The 17,111-nt window shown below is 38.2% G+C and overlaps 1 protein-coding gene across 1 annotated transcript in view; it reads left to right on the forward strand.

The window, feature by feature from the left end:
- Positions 1-3,968: 3,968 nt before the first annotated feature.
- SHC3 (SHC adaptor protein 3) overlaps positions 3,969-17,111 on the forward strand; it is a gene marked incomplete at both ends in the record, with an annotated part of 58,132 nt that continues 44,989 nt past the window's right edge. Inside the window, one exon of the mRNA XM_082497791.1 lies at positions 3,969-4,508. Within this exon, the coding sequence (XP_082353917.1) occupies positions 3,969-4,508 (540 nt within the window). The remainder of the gene's footprint in view (positions 4,509-17,111) is intronic.

Below are 17,111 nucleotides of genomic sequence, written 5' to 3' on the forward strand. Positions count from 1 at the left end.
GAGTACAGCGTCTTACTGTAACTAGATACTTTTGCTGATTCTGATTATATGATTAGTATTTCTCTAAGTATGGGTCACTGAAAGTCACCTTTTTTGCATTCAGGAGAGTTTCTTAGTAGGGTCATGGAATGCAGCAGTTGTATTGCCTACACTTCCTCTTTATGGTCAGTCACACCATCTTACCTGGTTTAGCTTGTGTATTGGCAGTGTCTCCTACCTCCGCATCTGCAGCAATTTAAATAATTTTAAACCTCATCCTAACCATGGAAACCAAAATGTAGTTTCTCCCTTTCCCTCCCTCTAAGCATGCCCCCCAGTGTTGTTTTTTGGTTTTGTTTTTTTTTTTCCCCCCTACCCTTTACTGTTAATATAACTTGTTTGCTTCTGAAATACAGGCTGCAGAGGTAGTTAAGATACAGAAGGAGAAAAGGTGGCAGCTAAGGATGAGCCCCTGAGAGCCACTTGGAGGGTGTCCTGGTTTTGAGGACCCCACAAAAGAGGGAGAAAAGGAGGAACAGTAGCATGAGACAGACTGTGTCAGCGTGACAGAAGGATCCATGAGAAAACAGAACTGAGAAAAGAACAGAGAAAAAAATCCAAAAGAGGGAATGGTCAGAGATGCCAAAATTACCAGTAGTTGATAAGAAATGCTGTACTTGGTCAGAGGCAGTGTACGCCCCCTTCACTCTGTAAGTATTGCCAGAATTATGTATTATTTTGCCTTTATCAACATTGAATTTCCACCTGCCATTTTGTTACTGAGTCAACAATGAACTAATTGTTCTACAGCCATTTGTTACTTATGGTGGTGGTGTCTGGCTCATATCCCTGCAAAAAGGAAAGCAAAAGCCTTATTTTCAACTTGGATCCACTTCACTAACTGACCTAGCATAGGTGCAGATAGAGAGATTAGAGAGAAATGGAGTTGGAATGTTTTGCTGTCAGTAGTGCTATGATAACAGTAGTCACAAGGCTTAATTTTAAGGCTAGTTTAAGGCTAGCATGGTATAGTTAGTGTGCAAACTACAGGTGTGTTGTTGGAGACACCAAAGACATAATGCTCTGGCAATAGTTAGAATTAACTAGATCCTAATTTTAATTGCAGTTTATGCCTATTACAAGATCTCCTAATTTCATTCAGTATTTCCCGGAGTTGGATCTGAACCTGCTGCCTGTAGGCAAAATTATCTACCTTTTCTAGTCCCAAGAACTATAAAAAGCAAGGTTTTAAAATGTTCAGTTCTCCCAGTTTAGTGCCAGATTTGTAAAGGAGACTGGTTCCCAATCAGACACTGAAATGAGCACTGGATTTCAAGCACTGGGTAACTCGGCGGCTACTACTCCTCTGCAGCATTTAATGTCAGATTTCCAGGAGAGCTCAACATCTATGGGATGTCTCAGTAGCGTTTCTGTGTCCAGTGAAGAAGTGTCAGAAATTAGTCCTTCTGCTGGTGCTCTGGGAGGCTTTTATCCTCTAGCTTTCTTTCAGTAGACTAATGATCATACGGTTTTTTAGTATCTACTGTGCTAATAAGGTAAATAAGTATATGCAGGATTTGGTTTTTTTTTTCAAGCAGCTTTTTTTGTTTCTTTTTTTTTTTTTTTTCATCGGGGGTCTCTGAAGGCAAACCTGTAAAATCTGTGAATCTGCTGGTGCACACAGAGAGCAACCGAACATCAAACGAAATGTGCACATTCATGTTCCCGTCCTGGATGTAAATGAACCGGCTGAATGAACAGGTCGGGGAGAAACACAGATCTGACTCCCCGGTTTTCCTCACCCGCCGCCCCTGTGGACACCCCCTGCATTTCTCCGGCGGCAGCAGCCTCTCTTCCTCGGGGGCTTTGCCGCCCACCCTTGTCCGCTCAGGCGCTGCCTTCATTTTCTGGTGTTGCTGCAAAAAAGGCGCCGCCTGCGCTGGAAATGGGATCTTCCACTATTTAGCCAGGCTTTGCTGAATGAGTCATCAGAGCCGGCTGGTATTGGCTGGGCTGGTGAGCACCCAAGGGATTGCCTGGCAGAGGCTGCGAGGCCTCGCTTCATTCACAGAAATGTGGGGATGCTAGCCAGCCCTTTCATTCACACGCACAGAATCTCATTCACATTTCGCAGTTTCGCTAGCCGCTTCTAATGAAGAGAGCCATTTGGGAGCAGTAGGGCTTTCTGGGCAGTAGAGACACGTAAAAATAGGCTATGGTGTGTATATTTGCTGTTGCTATGCTAGGAGGATGAAGAGAGGAATGAATGCTGTGTGGATGCTGTAGCAGGTTCGCAGTGTGGTGATGAAAGGCTATTCCGCAGATCACTAGAAACCTGCTCTCACACTGACTAGGACATTGCCATTACTCATCATTGCTGGGATAAGAGGTGCTGACTTAATTTAATGTGTCATGAATATTCTAATTAAATACCTGTATTTGAGCTGGCTGTTTCACTGTATTTGCACTTTGTATACTGCAGCCTTGAGTCATGGGAGAGGGAAGGCATTCCACAGGATTTTTCCTTTAAATTGTGCTGCAGTTAGTAATTTGTTTAAAAAATAACTTTGCGCTATGTAACTTCTCTGGTCAGAATTTGTTTATAATGCAGTGTATTGTCATACATCCAAAAGCTGTTTTGCAAAGAAAATCACTTTATAGAAAAGAATGATATGGCTTGTGACGGGCATTGTGTATCACAGTGCTGTACACATTTTGTATTTTTCAAAAAAATGTAGGAGAAATGAAATACCTGTTTTCTGCATGTTTTGCTAGTTCTCAGATCAAGTGTTTCAGGCTGACATTTATGTTTAATAAGACCTGGTGCATTTTTTTTATTTTTCTCTGCAGGATGTCAATTTTTTGCTACCTGGACTTTTGAATATTCTTTTAGGCTTTTTAGGTTTTTCAGAATTAAACCAAACAAACATCCCACTGAATTGAAGAACCTCGTCATGTTTTCCTTTGGAATGATTATCAGTGGTGAAAGAAAAAAAACGTCTGTTAAGCCTATTGTCGGACATCAGAAAAATACTTTCCTTCACACATAGGTACTTTATATAATTCCTGCATTAAAATAGAAGGTTGTTGTGGAGTAACAGGGGAGAAAGATTTCTTTCTCTATTAAAAATTGGATGTAACAGTTTCTGTGAGAGACAGCATTGACACAAAGGCACTTGTAAAGTCTGTTAGGCTGCTTTTGTGGAAGAAAATGTGTATATTCTTTAGTTCTGTTGTCTGTTTTTAAAATACTTGTGTACTTAAATGTATTCTGAAAACCTTTAAGGTGTCTGTGGGTTTTTTTGAGGGGGGAGAGGGAGGGAGGAGGAAGGGGAAGTATATATGTGTAAACATTATCCAGATATTTGCTATCTAACTGTGGCTTCGTTATAGATTCACAAATATGTGAGGTGGAAGAACATTTAAACAGAAGGAAGTGTGGTGTTTCATAAAGGCTGTTAATTCATTTTAAAAGGTAAATTGCCTTTGGTACCAAAAGGGAGGGGGGGGGGGAGGAGGAGGAATTAAAGGTTGGAAGGAAATATCTGTTTGAGAAGATAGGAAAAGGAAATTTGAGAATTGATTGGTGCTAGTGTGCTGTAAGTGGGTGGATGGTTTTTTTTTTTCTTTTTTTTTTTTTTTTTTTTTTTGCTACAGGAAGTGATTTGCAGTGTTCACTGAGCCTTTTGTTGAAAAGGGTCCTTCTCATTTGTGTGAGTCATGCTTTTGCTGTGAGCGAGTTGGCAGCTCTAAGCAGGACTGGGATCTCTGTCATAGAGAACTGTTACTTCACCCAACCTTAACGGGGAACCATAAGAAATTTCTTAAAAATATATATTTTTTTGTTCTTCCTTATAGTCTTTTCTTTTTTACCCCCAAACCTTGTTATCCATCCATGTTGTTATGAATCGCCTGCTATGTTAGCACAGGCATCTCCTGCGTTGGCATCAGATTTGCCAGAACATATGCAGGAAACCAGATAGAAGGGCATGCTTCAACGTACCAAGTATAACCGCTTCAGGAATGATTCGGTGACATCAGTTGATGATCTTATTCACAATTTGTCCATGAACAGCAAGGTCTCAGCAGTTGCTGCAACTTCAACAGCACCTTCGTACCTTGTCTCGCCAGAAGTTCTCCGCAAGGACCAAGAAGATGGACCCACCACCCTGTGTACCCTCATCCATAAAGTGTCCCACTTGAAACTCTCTCACACAGGCAGCCTTTTGGGTATCAAAAACCTCTCCTCTGCAGTAAAGGAGCTTGCTGTCTCCAAGTTGCAGGGAAGCTCGAGTGCTTCTAGCTCAGCAGCAGGGGCTTCAGACAACACATGTAACCTTGTCTCTGCCACTTCGTGTTCTCAGCAGGACGTGAGCAAGATGAGTATGGGGAAAAAACCACGATCAGAGGAAATGCACCCGGGAGGCGAAGACTGGAATCAAAGTAGCAGCTTTGTCAATAAACCCTCTCGAGGATGGCTGCACTCGAGTGAGAAGATCCTGGGACCTGGTGTGACGTACATTGTGAAGGTTGGTCTGATTTCTTCCATTCTCTGTTTTTATCAATGAAAAATTCTCTGCTGGTTTTGGTGACAGGCTAGACAGGCTGAAAGGATTTCTATTTGTATATTCCTTTTTTTGTGCATAATGCATGGTATGCAAATGCAGGAAGGCAGGGTTGGGAAGCTGTGTTAATTTGTTGAATTAGAGCAAACCTACAAATAGGTTCTTTGTCAGATAATGTTCTACAGCTGTATAAAAATAATGTTCCTAAGCTAAAAGCTGGTTTTCTTACTTTTTGTTTGGGGTCCCCCCCCCTTCTTCTGAATTTAGGTTTTCGGTGTTATCTAGCATACTGCATATATCTTGGATACATAGGCTTTCAATATGTCTGGTGCAATATACAGGAGGAAAGAAAGACTCCTTGTTGTGTGAAGAACTGTTAATCTTGCATGATATTTCAGTTTGAAAATACCTCTAAGGACATGTGTGTTTAAAGTGAAATTATATTTGAAATCTTAGAGCAGTAAGGCACAGAGCACAATTCTTATCATGTTCCACAAATAGAAATACTGTTGTGAGTAGAGCAGGAAAATGCAGCTTGTTTTACATAATGTGAATTCAGCCACATTAAATGTTATTGCTGTGTTCAGTTCATTGATACAGCATGTCAAGAGCAGAGAATCCTAAGTCTGCAGGGTAATATTTCCATATGTTTTGAAAGTATTTTGAAATGACCTGTTAAATTAGAGCCTTTGAGAGAAGGGTATGTGCAATGTTTTTGTGGTTGGGTAAGATTCTGGTTACACCTTCTAGCACAATGTGCAGAAAGTGTAAAAATAACGTTATTGTTAAGAATTCATTCTTCAGTCACCATGTTTCATTTGCCGAGTGGATTTTGAACCTTAAGTGTTAAACTGTTTTGTAGCAGACTATTAATAAGATTACAAGTCTATTTTTAATCTCATCTTATTTTGGGTATAAAAGTCACAGTGTGACTTCGTATCACGATGCTTTAAAACTGAGTGACAGCCTCGTTGCTTAACTCTCACCGTTTTTTCTCAAGTCTCATTATCAAAAGCAGAGTGCATGTTTAACAGTTGGAGCACTAGGAAGCAGTTTTCGTTTCTTTCTGTTAGTGGTGATGGTAGATTTTGCAGGTGATGGTAGACCGAGCAAGCTGGCTAATTTGGAGGACTATTGAAATTGTACTGTCTTTTTTACTGCTATGAAATTTACTGGAACTACAAAAGAGTCAGTGCTACCTTTTAGAACACAAACTGCTGCTCTGTTAGTGTTCGAGAAGTACCGAGATAAAAATAATCCACTGATGCTAGATATAGTGGTGTTGAGACCCCATCGTTCTTTCGCACGGAAACATTCAGGTTGATGGAAGGTCGTTTAACATTTTCCCATTAGCTTAAGGAACTCAGCTATTTTATTTTTTATTTTGCTTAGGATATTGCGGGTAGGCAGATAGTGACTGTGAGGATTCACTGCTGCTGTTTGTTTTACCTGAAGTGATCATTATGAAGCAGAACAAACACAGTATTCATTTTCTTAATTTTTTCAGTGGTTGACCTTCTGTATGCTAGAGGAAAGCTGATATCCTGGAATTGAAAAGAGAATTAAAATTATGTACAAGTGGACTTACATTTAAAGTTAATAATTACCCCATATCTAACACTGATAGTAGAACAAGTATGCTAATTAGTGCAGCTGGTGTCAAATACATGAAAGTATATTTATACACATTATGTAGATTAGAATTTTCAAAATAAATCATTAGCACCATACAACTTATGGTTTAGGTGTTTGTTAATGTCATTAAAATCTATGGAATCTAGATTATTGTTTCTATTAAAAAGATAGGGTGATATCTTTAACTTATGCTCTCTGGCATACAGGGTCACAGGACAGTGCTCTAAATGTAAAAAGAAAGGTTAAAAATAAATATAAAAATCGGTGGTTAATGAATGAATGAAAATAAACTGGTCTTGGTTAGTTCATAATTTGCCCGGTCATTAAGTATCTTAGAATTTTCCTCAGCAACTGCAGCATTCATATAGATAAGAATAGAAGTGCAGTTCCCACATCATTAAACATTGTTAGTTCCCAGGGCTTTTATGCATTCAGACCATCAAATCAATAATACATACATAGATAATGTACACTGAAGGGAAACATTCCTTGGATACCTCATGGCTATATTGACTATCTGGGGGACTTGTACCATGTTTAATTAGTACCATATGCCTTGCAGGAAATTCCATATGCCATTAGATAAATGATACAAAAATTAGATTTGTTGTTAACTAGCAAAGCTTTTATAATTTTTTGTGTATATGTGCACTGAGTTACTATTTTCTCAATAATCCACATTCAAAGCATGAAAATTGTCTATGAGACAGAGTAAATTGTAACTACTGGGCAGTTTGATAACTCACATCGGAATCTTGTGAAGTAAGAGACACAAAGTTCTTATGTACAGTGTATGACAAATCTGTAACTTTACATTTTTTAAATTGGAAGTGTAACCCTAATGCTTAAAAATGGATGTAGGATTATGGTAAACAGAACTGTGTTCTGCTCTTGGTGGTCTGCTGTGATGGAATTATTTTCAGCGATAAAAATATGGGCACTTTCTGTATTTTTTTTTCTCCCTGTGGATTTCATGTAGCATTTTTATGTTATTTTAGTGGGAAAATTTTCACAAAACCAAAAAATATTTTTATAACAAATTAGACAATGACCATAGCCATATTAGGGGACATAAAGGGGTGAGGTACCAATATTTTAATTAACGCTACTGCTGAACAGTTTAACAAATTATGCATTAATGAAAAAGAAATGAAATAGTTTGCTGTGATGGAAGTCATTGAAGATCTCAGTGTGTTCCCCATAGAGGGACTGATTACTATAGGGAGTGATTATAAATGTTCATGTTGTCAGAAAAACAAATACATATAATAAAAAAGTGTAAAACAGTTTAATGTAACAGTAGTTAAATGTTTAAATGAAATCTGTTTGTTTCCAATGATAAATGTCTACTGATGAGTTTAATTGGGTAACGGCATAGATGTTTTGGGTTTTGTTACATTTAATTAAGGACACAATCAACAGTCAAGAGGCAAATGTATGTCTGTCTTTAGGTAACTCGTGGTTGGGTTTTGTAACAAGTGTTGATGAGCTTAACATGCTATTTCTCAGCAGTTCAAAACTGAAGAAACCCAAATAATATAGCGTAATTTTATAGCCCTATGTACAGTATATCCGAAAGAGCAAACATACCATAAAACCGAGACAGCAGTATAGAGCAGACCTGGGTGAATCTAGTGTTAAAAAACCAGATACCTACAAGATAGTATGTGAGACATAGGAAGGAAAAAGGACTTCATCTAAAAGAAGGACCGAAGCCAGGCAAATAATATTTCAGTGAAAAACATATTAAAGTATTAATATTATAGCAAAGTATCTAAAGAGTATAAGCCTCACTACAATTATTTCTTTAACATTTTAACCCTTTCATGTCTTGGGAGGGGATAACAGTGATTTACATCTGGTGAGAAAGTATACATCTTTTGTGAAGCTGTTCAAATGTATTACCAATTAAAGGTTTCAGTTATGCAAGCATTTCTGCATGACACTGTGTACAGGAATATTCTCATTGAAATAATTGAGGCTACTCCAATATGCCGAAAGTTAAGTATGTGCGTAAGGATGAACAGAATTACTGTGTTGCATGCTCTTATTGCGTCCTTTTATTCTGTACTATAGTATTCCCTTCAGCGTATGTGCAGGGCAGCTGTGATTTTAGCAGATCTCTGCAAGTATACACAGAATTTACAAAATTACTTTTGTCTTCAGTGGGTAACGCAGGCTGCGAATCACAGCCTTAGATGGAGCTAACATGATGGAAACTGCAACATATGTGACCTTCCCCTAGAAGACTTCAGGGTTCCGTGGACGAATGTTTTTCTTTTTTTCTTTCTGTTCTAACCAGAATTGATTTGCTGTGGGTCTAAAGTATAAGCAAGATACCAATGCTTCACGGTTTTGTGGTGGTGCTCTTTGCCCACCGGTTTGAAAAGTATACAGCATAGCCTGTAAGAAAAAAAGAAAAAGGTTTCTTGCTTCCTTCTTACTCCTTTAAATAGACATAAAGTCAAATTTACAATCTACTTGGTTTTTGTTTTTTTTTTTTTTAAAAAGAATATTAACATTGCAGCAAGACTTTTTAATTTTTCTTTTTGGTTGATGGTAAATTTATCTTCCTTGCTTGCAAAAAAAAATTGTGCAAGGTTTTTGGTTTTTTTTTTTTTTTTTTGTCTTTTTTTTAAAATCAGATTTAAATTCTGTTTCTATCAGTCAAATTGCAGTAGTGTTAATGGTTAGTCAGTAATAGTTTGACATGGCCTGAATTAAAACATACTCAGTAGGTTTTCGTGCGTGTGATTCTAATAATAAGGAACACAGTCCCAAAGCATCCTGTTTGTAATGAGGTTTACATGTTTAAAAAGTGGGTTGTGTGTTTCAGCCATACGGTGATAATCGGACTGAATACTGATCTTTTAGTTCAGAGTCTGCTGTCCTCAACCCAGTTACCCAAACACTGTTAGCCAGAGCTCAAAGATTTATGAAACTGGCTTATCACCGTGGATTTTAAAGCTGCACACATGCAGGTTAGGGGAGAGAAAAGCAAGTGGCAAAGACAACATCGGTTTTAGCAATTAATCCCTCCTAGTATGCCATGTTCCTTTGCAATCAGTTAGTATTCTTTGCATTTTCTTTCAGTGTTATTTGGGCTATGAAAGAACAATATTGATGCCTGTTGCTCTGTTGAAAACCTCTTTTTTGAGCTCCATGGATCTGAAACACTGTGGGTCTGTTGTACAGCCCACTGATATGAAAAGAGTGTTTCTCACAGAAATTAAATCAGATCCTATGAGCAAAACTCATACAATAGAGTCTTTTATTATAATATTATTCTAATTACATGAATCATGTACTATTACTTTACATTTGCACACCTTTCATAGAAAGGAAAGCATGCAATGATTTTGGTGCTGAAGGATTCAACTTTTAACAAGAATGTCTGGTCTGCAGTACATTTGGAGTGTTTGCAAAATGCCTGGGAAGCTTTGGCATAATTTCCACACCTAGGGTTATTTTGTGAGTGACACAATTTGGGCACTGTTAATGTTGATTTGAACAGTTAAAGTCAGAACTGTATTTGTTTAAAACAAAAATTATACACTCCTGCTAGTTATTTACAGTTTTAAAATCCACAAGTGAATTTAGCTGGTTGGTTTAGGAGGTAAAACTGCATTCAGCTAGAATTTCTTCTCTATTTTTCTTTGGAAATTAGACTGTTGGTTTCTTTACTTGTCTTCAAATAACGGTTACAGTAAGAATACCATATGCCCAATGTAAGTATCTGCCGCTACAGACATAAAGACAATGCACAGATGAACTGAGATCTTCAGGGAAAACCCATGCCTGCCTTTGCTGCTGGAGACAAGGCACTCCTTTGTCCCAGTGACAGGGCACTTGTTTGTCCCCTAGCCACATAACCCATTGAGGAACCTTGTCTCCATTAACACACCAGCTATACTTGTTGCTGCAGCCTAGCTTCATTTTACGGTAGAAAGTTGAAGTGAATGCACAAAGTATCAATACTAAATTTTCTTGCAATGGGAAAAATGCAAATCTGCCCTGGGATAGTGCAGAGACGACCAGCCTTCCCCGTTACTGACGCCCTCTCAGGGTGATTTACTCCTCTAAGCAATGAAACAAATTCCGTCGTAGTAGGAGAAGAGGGGTTCAGTATTGCTTCTCTGCAGCTCTGCATGGTCATGCAGTATTCATATCTGATTTGATTCTATATATTTACGATGAAATGCGATGCAGCTCTACCTTTGGCCGCTCCAGGCGGGTCTGAGGCAGAGCTTGTCCATTTGAGTTGTGATGAGAATGATGATGGGACTCAGTGCAACCACATTTCCAGTCATCACTTGTTTTCAGAGGGGGATTGGGTGCAATTTAATGAGGGTAATCTAGAATGTTTGTTTAATAAGTAATAGATATTCCCCTAGATTTTTCAAATACGTTTTTCATAGGGCCAGGAAAGATTTCATTCTGAAAATGTTGGCTCAGACAATCCAAGTCATAGCTAAAAGTTTAAAGACTAAAAAAAAACCTTTTTAAATTAGACAGGAATGGCAAGCAAAAAGATAAAGGCTGAAAATAAACAGGGTATAGGGAGATGCACAAAAAATAATGTGAGGTAAACAAAAAGAGCTGTCTAGGCCTTTTTTCCACAGCACCATCACATTATATTTCCTTTTTTTCTTGTCTTTTTTTGTTAGCTCAGAACAAATCCTGAAATTAGAGACAAAGTTGACCAAATACCTTAAATAGTAAGGACAAGACTGAAAGAGAGATATTTTGTCTTAAGACACTACCTTAACTTGCTCAGCACCATTTCAGTCCTTCTGGATATGTTGTTGTACTAACATACCTTTATTCCCATTTTTGGCTCTCATTAGCATAGGAATTATACAAGGGAGTGCATATCTCATTGGACACCAGCATCCTGACAGGCATTTGACACTGCATACCTCTGATGAAGTAATTATTATTGTCTCTTTTCTTATAGACAAGCAGCTTTAATTAACCACGGGGTATTTTAAAAGTACCCTCAACTTCCCAAGAAATTAGAATGTTTCAGAAGCACCATCTTTCCCACTGAATGTAGGGGCCATGTTTTGTCGCCACAAGTTGAGTGCAGATGCTACAGTGTCGTTCATTTTTACTTTTTTTTTTTTTTTTCCTGAGGAAAAAACAGGAATGAAGAGAAAAGTCTGGGTGTTTAAACTGTGCAGAGTCTCCTTCTGAAAGGAAATAATTAAGTGTGAAGCTGCACTGAAAACACCACAATAAACTGTTAAAAACATATCAGGCGAGTGTTTTGACTCTACCCAAAGCCTTTTCTTGGGTCAGAGACAGAAACTATGATGGCAGGCCCTGGTATGGTCCTGTTCCTAGATGACTGTTATCCTTAACACCACTCAGGCGTGATAAAAATCTTCAGAATTAATGAGCTTTACAAGGGCCTGGTATGAAATCAAGCTGTGCTGGCAGATGCATTGAACCTGTTTCTCTTACAGCACTTCAGCAGCATTAAGAATGCAATGAAGTCTGGGTCACTGTACTGTAGGTTTAATAATAATAATAACAACAACAACAATAACAACACCTAGCTCCTGTGGAACACTCATTGCTAATAGATCCTCACGCTCTACAAAGTGATGTTTGTTTAGAAGCTTTCATACAGAGTACTGTTTAATGCAAATTATCAAGCTTTTGATTTTACTGAGGAGGAAGTAAAGATATAGAGGATTGAAGTAATTTGCCTGAGAGCGTCCAGGAAACTATTGACTGAGGTGAGACTTAGACAACGCCTAAGTGCATTGCTCTTCCACCAGACCCGACTGCTCTGTGAAGTTGCTAGAGTGAAGGTGTGCTGCTGTAAAAAGTCTCTAGCTGGGTAGGCAGAATAGGCAAATCACAAAGTGTCTTTTCAGTTTGCAAACTGAGCACGTTTATGGCAGAAATTAGCCTCGAAGTTTTGGAGGGGCAGAAAGACGGCTTTGCCCAGGTCAGCAGACACTACCTCTGAATCATGTGCTTGTAATAGTTGTCAAAAAAGGTCACCCAGCACACAGCGCATGCCACGGCAGACAGGGAGAGCAGAAGATCCTGTATGAAATGCATTCCTAAAAATGTTTTGTAAAAACCCAATAAATTGTTTATAAGCCCAAAGTTCGTTTGGTGTATGGACGTTTTGTAGGATCAGAGTTGTGGAGAATATGCTGGCTACAGTGAGGTACAGGACAGGTTTTGTTCATGTTAGAGACTTAGTCTGGTATATGTTGTCAGCCTGAAGTGAGCAATATTTATGAATGTATTTTTTAGATTAGCATTATGAATTGCAATTCAAGTTGCTCAATGATAGACAGAAAGAGTAGTAAGTTATGTGAGAGACATCTGAAGAAGTAGAATTGATGTGCAGCCTGTAGAGTTAGTGCAGCAGACTTTTCAATTTGAAACAAGATTGTCACTACTTAAAATACTGTTATTTATGTTGTGTAGATTACCCCTGGATTTGAGACTGTTCTATAACCATCTCTTTGTTACAGCAATACTTACATTGGATAAACAGCCTGCACATGAAGCAGGCCCACTCTGGAAGAGAAAACTTAGATTGTTGAAGGTGTATCTTTCTGTCATGTTGAACCTTTTGTAAATTAATTTTATAGTCCTAAAATAAGCAGAGAGCTCTAAGTAAATAGAAATTTTATATGAACACTCTCCTGTGAGGTATTTATTTCTGCCAAGGAGCTGGAAGAGCGCGGCTGCGTGGTACACTGGGCAGAAGCTGGCAGCTGTGGGTGCCTGTCCTGACCTGACACTGACCTGGGGGCTTTCGGGCAAGGATAGTGGTGGGGGGTCCCAAGTGAGGCTGGTCGGGACCTTTAGGGCCTGATGGTGCCCCAGCCTCCCAGAGATGCTCTGCTGGGATTCTTTGTGGCCTTTATGCTGCAAGAAGACCTTTTAGAGATTTTTCCATGCTTTAAATCCAACTTTATTCTTCTGTTCTGGAGGTCATCTTTTGGGTACTCTTACTGTGAAGACAAGTAACTGTAGTGTAAGTATGAGACAGTTAAAGATTGATAAAGATTCAGGAAAAATATGTGTTTTAATTGCTGGACTCTTGCGATGAAGAGCAGAGGCACATGCAGCATTTATATAAAAAAGGACTCTCTCCCTTCCTCTGTGTTTTGGATTTTCAGTTTTAATAGTGACACCTGTTAAATCCTAAATCACACCTCCAAGTCCACAATTGTGAAAGCGTAGCTGTACAGCATTTCAGATACTTATTATACCTTTACATTTGGCATAGTGGAAAAGCACTTGTTAGATCTTCCATCTTCTGGGTCTGTGCTTTAATAATACTCCAAATCAACCAATGCTACTTAATGACTGAGGTATTATAAACTCTTTAATAACTAGATATATATACACTGTCCATATTTACAGTTTCAAATGCCTAATTATCATTTTCACTATTACGGAATCACGGAATCACGGAGTTTTCAGAGTTGGAAGGGACCTCTAGAGATCATCTAGTCCAACTCCCCTGCTAAAGCAGGATTGCCCAGAGCACATTACTCGGGACTGCATCCAGGCGGGTCTTGAAAATCTCCAGAGAAGGGGACTCCACAACCTCCCTGGGCAGCCTGTGCCAGTGCTCTGTCACCCTCACAGTAAAGAAGTTTTTCCGTGTATTTGAACGGAACTTCCTGTGTTCCAACTTGTGCCCGTTACCCCTCGTCCTGTCACTGGGAACCATTGAAAAGAACCTGGCTCCCTCCTCCTTCAACCCACCCTTTAGGTACTTGTACGCCATAATAAGGTCTCCCCTCAGCCTTCTCTTCTCCAGGCTAAAGAGTCCCAGCTCTCTCAGCCTTTCCTCATCAGGGAGATGCTCCAATCCCTTAATCATCTTAGTTGCCCTTCGCTGGACTCGCTCCAGCAGTTCCCTGTCCCTCTTGAACTGGGGAGCCCAAAACTGGACACACTATTCCAGTTGTGGCCTCCCCAGTGCAGAGTAGAGGGGGAGAATGACCTCCCTCGACCTACTGGCCACACTCTTCCCTATGCAGCCCAGGATTCCATTGGCCTTTTTGGCAACAAGGGCACATTGCTGGGTCATGGATAATTTACTGTCTACCAGGACCCCCAGATCCTTCTCCTCAGAGCTACTTCCCAGCAGGTCCGCCCCTAACCTATACTGGTGCCTAGCATTCTTCCTCCCCAGGAAGAATGCTAGAATGCTAGCTATTGAAGCGTAATGTTTTGGCTGCAGAAGCTTTTACATGTTTGTGTTAAAGGAATTCTGATACAGAACATTAGCTGCTAGAACTAATCTGTGTGATGCTTTAAAGGGAAATATATCATAGTTGATATTCCAGGTAGCAAGCAAAACAGTCTCAAAAGTGTTCACTGAATTAAAGTATGCAACTGTGAAAATGAAACAATTAATCTGTGATACTGCAGTGCATACTCTAAGTGATTCACACTGATTAATATCACACTGCAATAATTGCATTCACCCAGTATTATATATTCTTAAAATGAAACCTGAAAAGTATAGAACTAAATTTTTTTTCCAAATGTAGCCTTTTTTAAAGAAAACTTTTGGCACATATGGAAAATTGAGGCATAATGCAGAATGTGTTTACATTTAAAATAATAGAATACATAATTATCCACTTCTGATTCTATCTTTTCTGAGTTTTTGCATGCAAAACCATACATCTGTAAAATAATAATCTAGGAAATACTGTATATGCAAAACTATGGATATGGGATTTTTGTGGAATTCTGTGAAAGCCCAGTCCATTTAGCATCTGTACTGTGTGAATATTTTTGAGCATGATGTTGACAATCTTATTTCATCCACATACAGGTAAGAAATAAGAAAAAGGTATTTTCTTTGAAGACGTATTGTTTTCAATCCCATTTGAGGTGGAGAATAGAAAATTGTCAGAAGCAAAATTTGCTTCCCAGTGGTATCTTTCCCCTTACTAGCAAGAAATGAGACCCTCGAGTTGACTTAAGAAATTGCTTTTCAAGATAAGATAAAATTTATTCTTATTCCCCTAGCTGAATCTTTCACCTTTTTTTTTTAAGGGGTTCTGAATCCATACTGTATGATTTGGTTGTGAGATGCTGCCAGAACGCTTTCACAGGGGACAAACATAAACCCACTTTTAATATCTAGTGAGAATTGTAGATGTATCCCAAATAGAATGGATTCTTCTTTTCTTACAGAGGTTTATGGGATAGACTTTTGAATTACTTTCTTACTGGTAAGATGCCCCATATTCTCATGTTGTGTAGAGATTTCTACAGCTATTCCTGTCTGCAACTCTGATACAGGAAAAGTAGAAAAAAGCCAGTTTATTCTAGTAAAATCAAGTGAAAAATGTATTCTGTGAACAGAGGGAAACTATACTCTGAAATACGGTGAAGATAGTGCACGTTGTTGCACAGCTTTTCTTCAGATATCTCCTTTCCCCAGCAACTGATAATATTTAGTCACATAAAATCTTCACCATACTTCACAGATATATTAATAGACATGGGAAGTATTACTTAGTATTATTCTACCTTCTGTCCTTCTGACCTGATATAAGTGTCATATATTTTCTTTTGCAAATGCTGTGCTCTCTCTGTGCCTCATCGTCAACAAAATTTGGAGGTATTCAACAGGTATTCGTATCTTCTCCGAGACCTCTTTGTTTATATGAATCCCTAGCTACTGAAGAAGGACTTCACAGGTTTTTTGATCTCTGTGGGAGAAAAAGGAATAACCTATTTTCAGCTTTTCCAGAGTGCAAATCTTGATATCTTTTTATATGTAACTATATTTGTCAGTTTATTTATAGTTATATACGGCTGCCCGCTGAAACTTTAAAATAGCTATAAATATTTATATACTGCATTTCGTAAATAATTAAAAATTAGCATTTTTTTAGACTTAAGGATTCTTCATTAGCATTCTTAGTAACAGTTGCACTGTATATTTGTGCATGCTTGAAGTCAATAAATGGGATATAAAAACATACATTAAAAATACATACGTATTCACTAAATATAAATTATGTATTTATATATTTTATATATAGCTAAAAATTATTTTTTGTCATGTTAAGGTGTATAGATTCTTTTTTATCATTTAAGCAATTCAGTGCAAAAGGCATGTGAAATAGAACAATATTGTTACCTTCCTTTGTTTAGAAGTTAATTTTTCTACTGGCAGTGGGTTAGACTTAAGATAAATTTATTTAGATGAAAAAGTTTCACTGCCTTTCAGTATTAATTAGTCAATGCTAGGCACTTTGTTTTACAGTTGACCCCACAATCCCTCTCGAAGTCAGTCTTGCTTTACTTATAACTGAAAGCCTTTCTGAAAATCTTCAGGAAATTCACTGTAAAATGATTTAGATGATTAAAGCTAGACTTCTAGCAAATATGCAGTGACTCACAGTCATGCAGTGAAAATTTTAAAACGTGGCTTTTTTTTTTTTATTATTTTGTACTCTGGATGTACACTGTTTCGGTTTGGTGCAGTGAATCAAAATATATCAAGGCATAGATACACAGAGAAAGTTATTTCGCTGCAGTCTCTTATGAAAATGTTTTATAACTCTACTATGAAAATTAAATCAAGAGCTTCTGAAGGTTACCTCTATTACCAAAATAGTTTAATAGCGTAATTTTAGCAGCATTCCTGTTATTGAAAATCCAAGCATTCAGTTCAAAGAATAAAACAGAGAAGCAATACATTGGAAACACTGTAAGTTGTCAAAATAGCGTTGAAATATACTGAAAATAATGTGTTAATTAACGACTCTAAGTATATAAATCATAGAAGTAATTTCTGGGAAGTACTGATCTCCTGAACAAAATACATGTGTTTGCCTCCTAAATCCCTTTATTATTACAGTCATGCACACCTGTGCCTTGTGTTCAAATAGGATAAGGCCGTTCATTGAAGGAGTA

Source organism: Vanellus vanellus (genome assembly GCF_965231255.1).
Source record: "Vanellus vanellus genome assembly, chromosome: Z".
In the NCBI taxonomy this organism is placed as follows: domain Eukaryota; kingdom Metazoa; phylum Chordata; class Aves; order Charadriiformes; family Charadriidae; genus Vanellus; species Vanellus vanellus.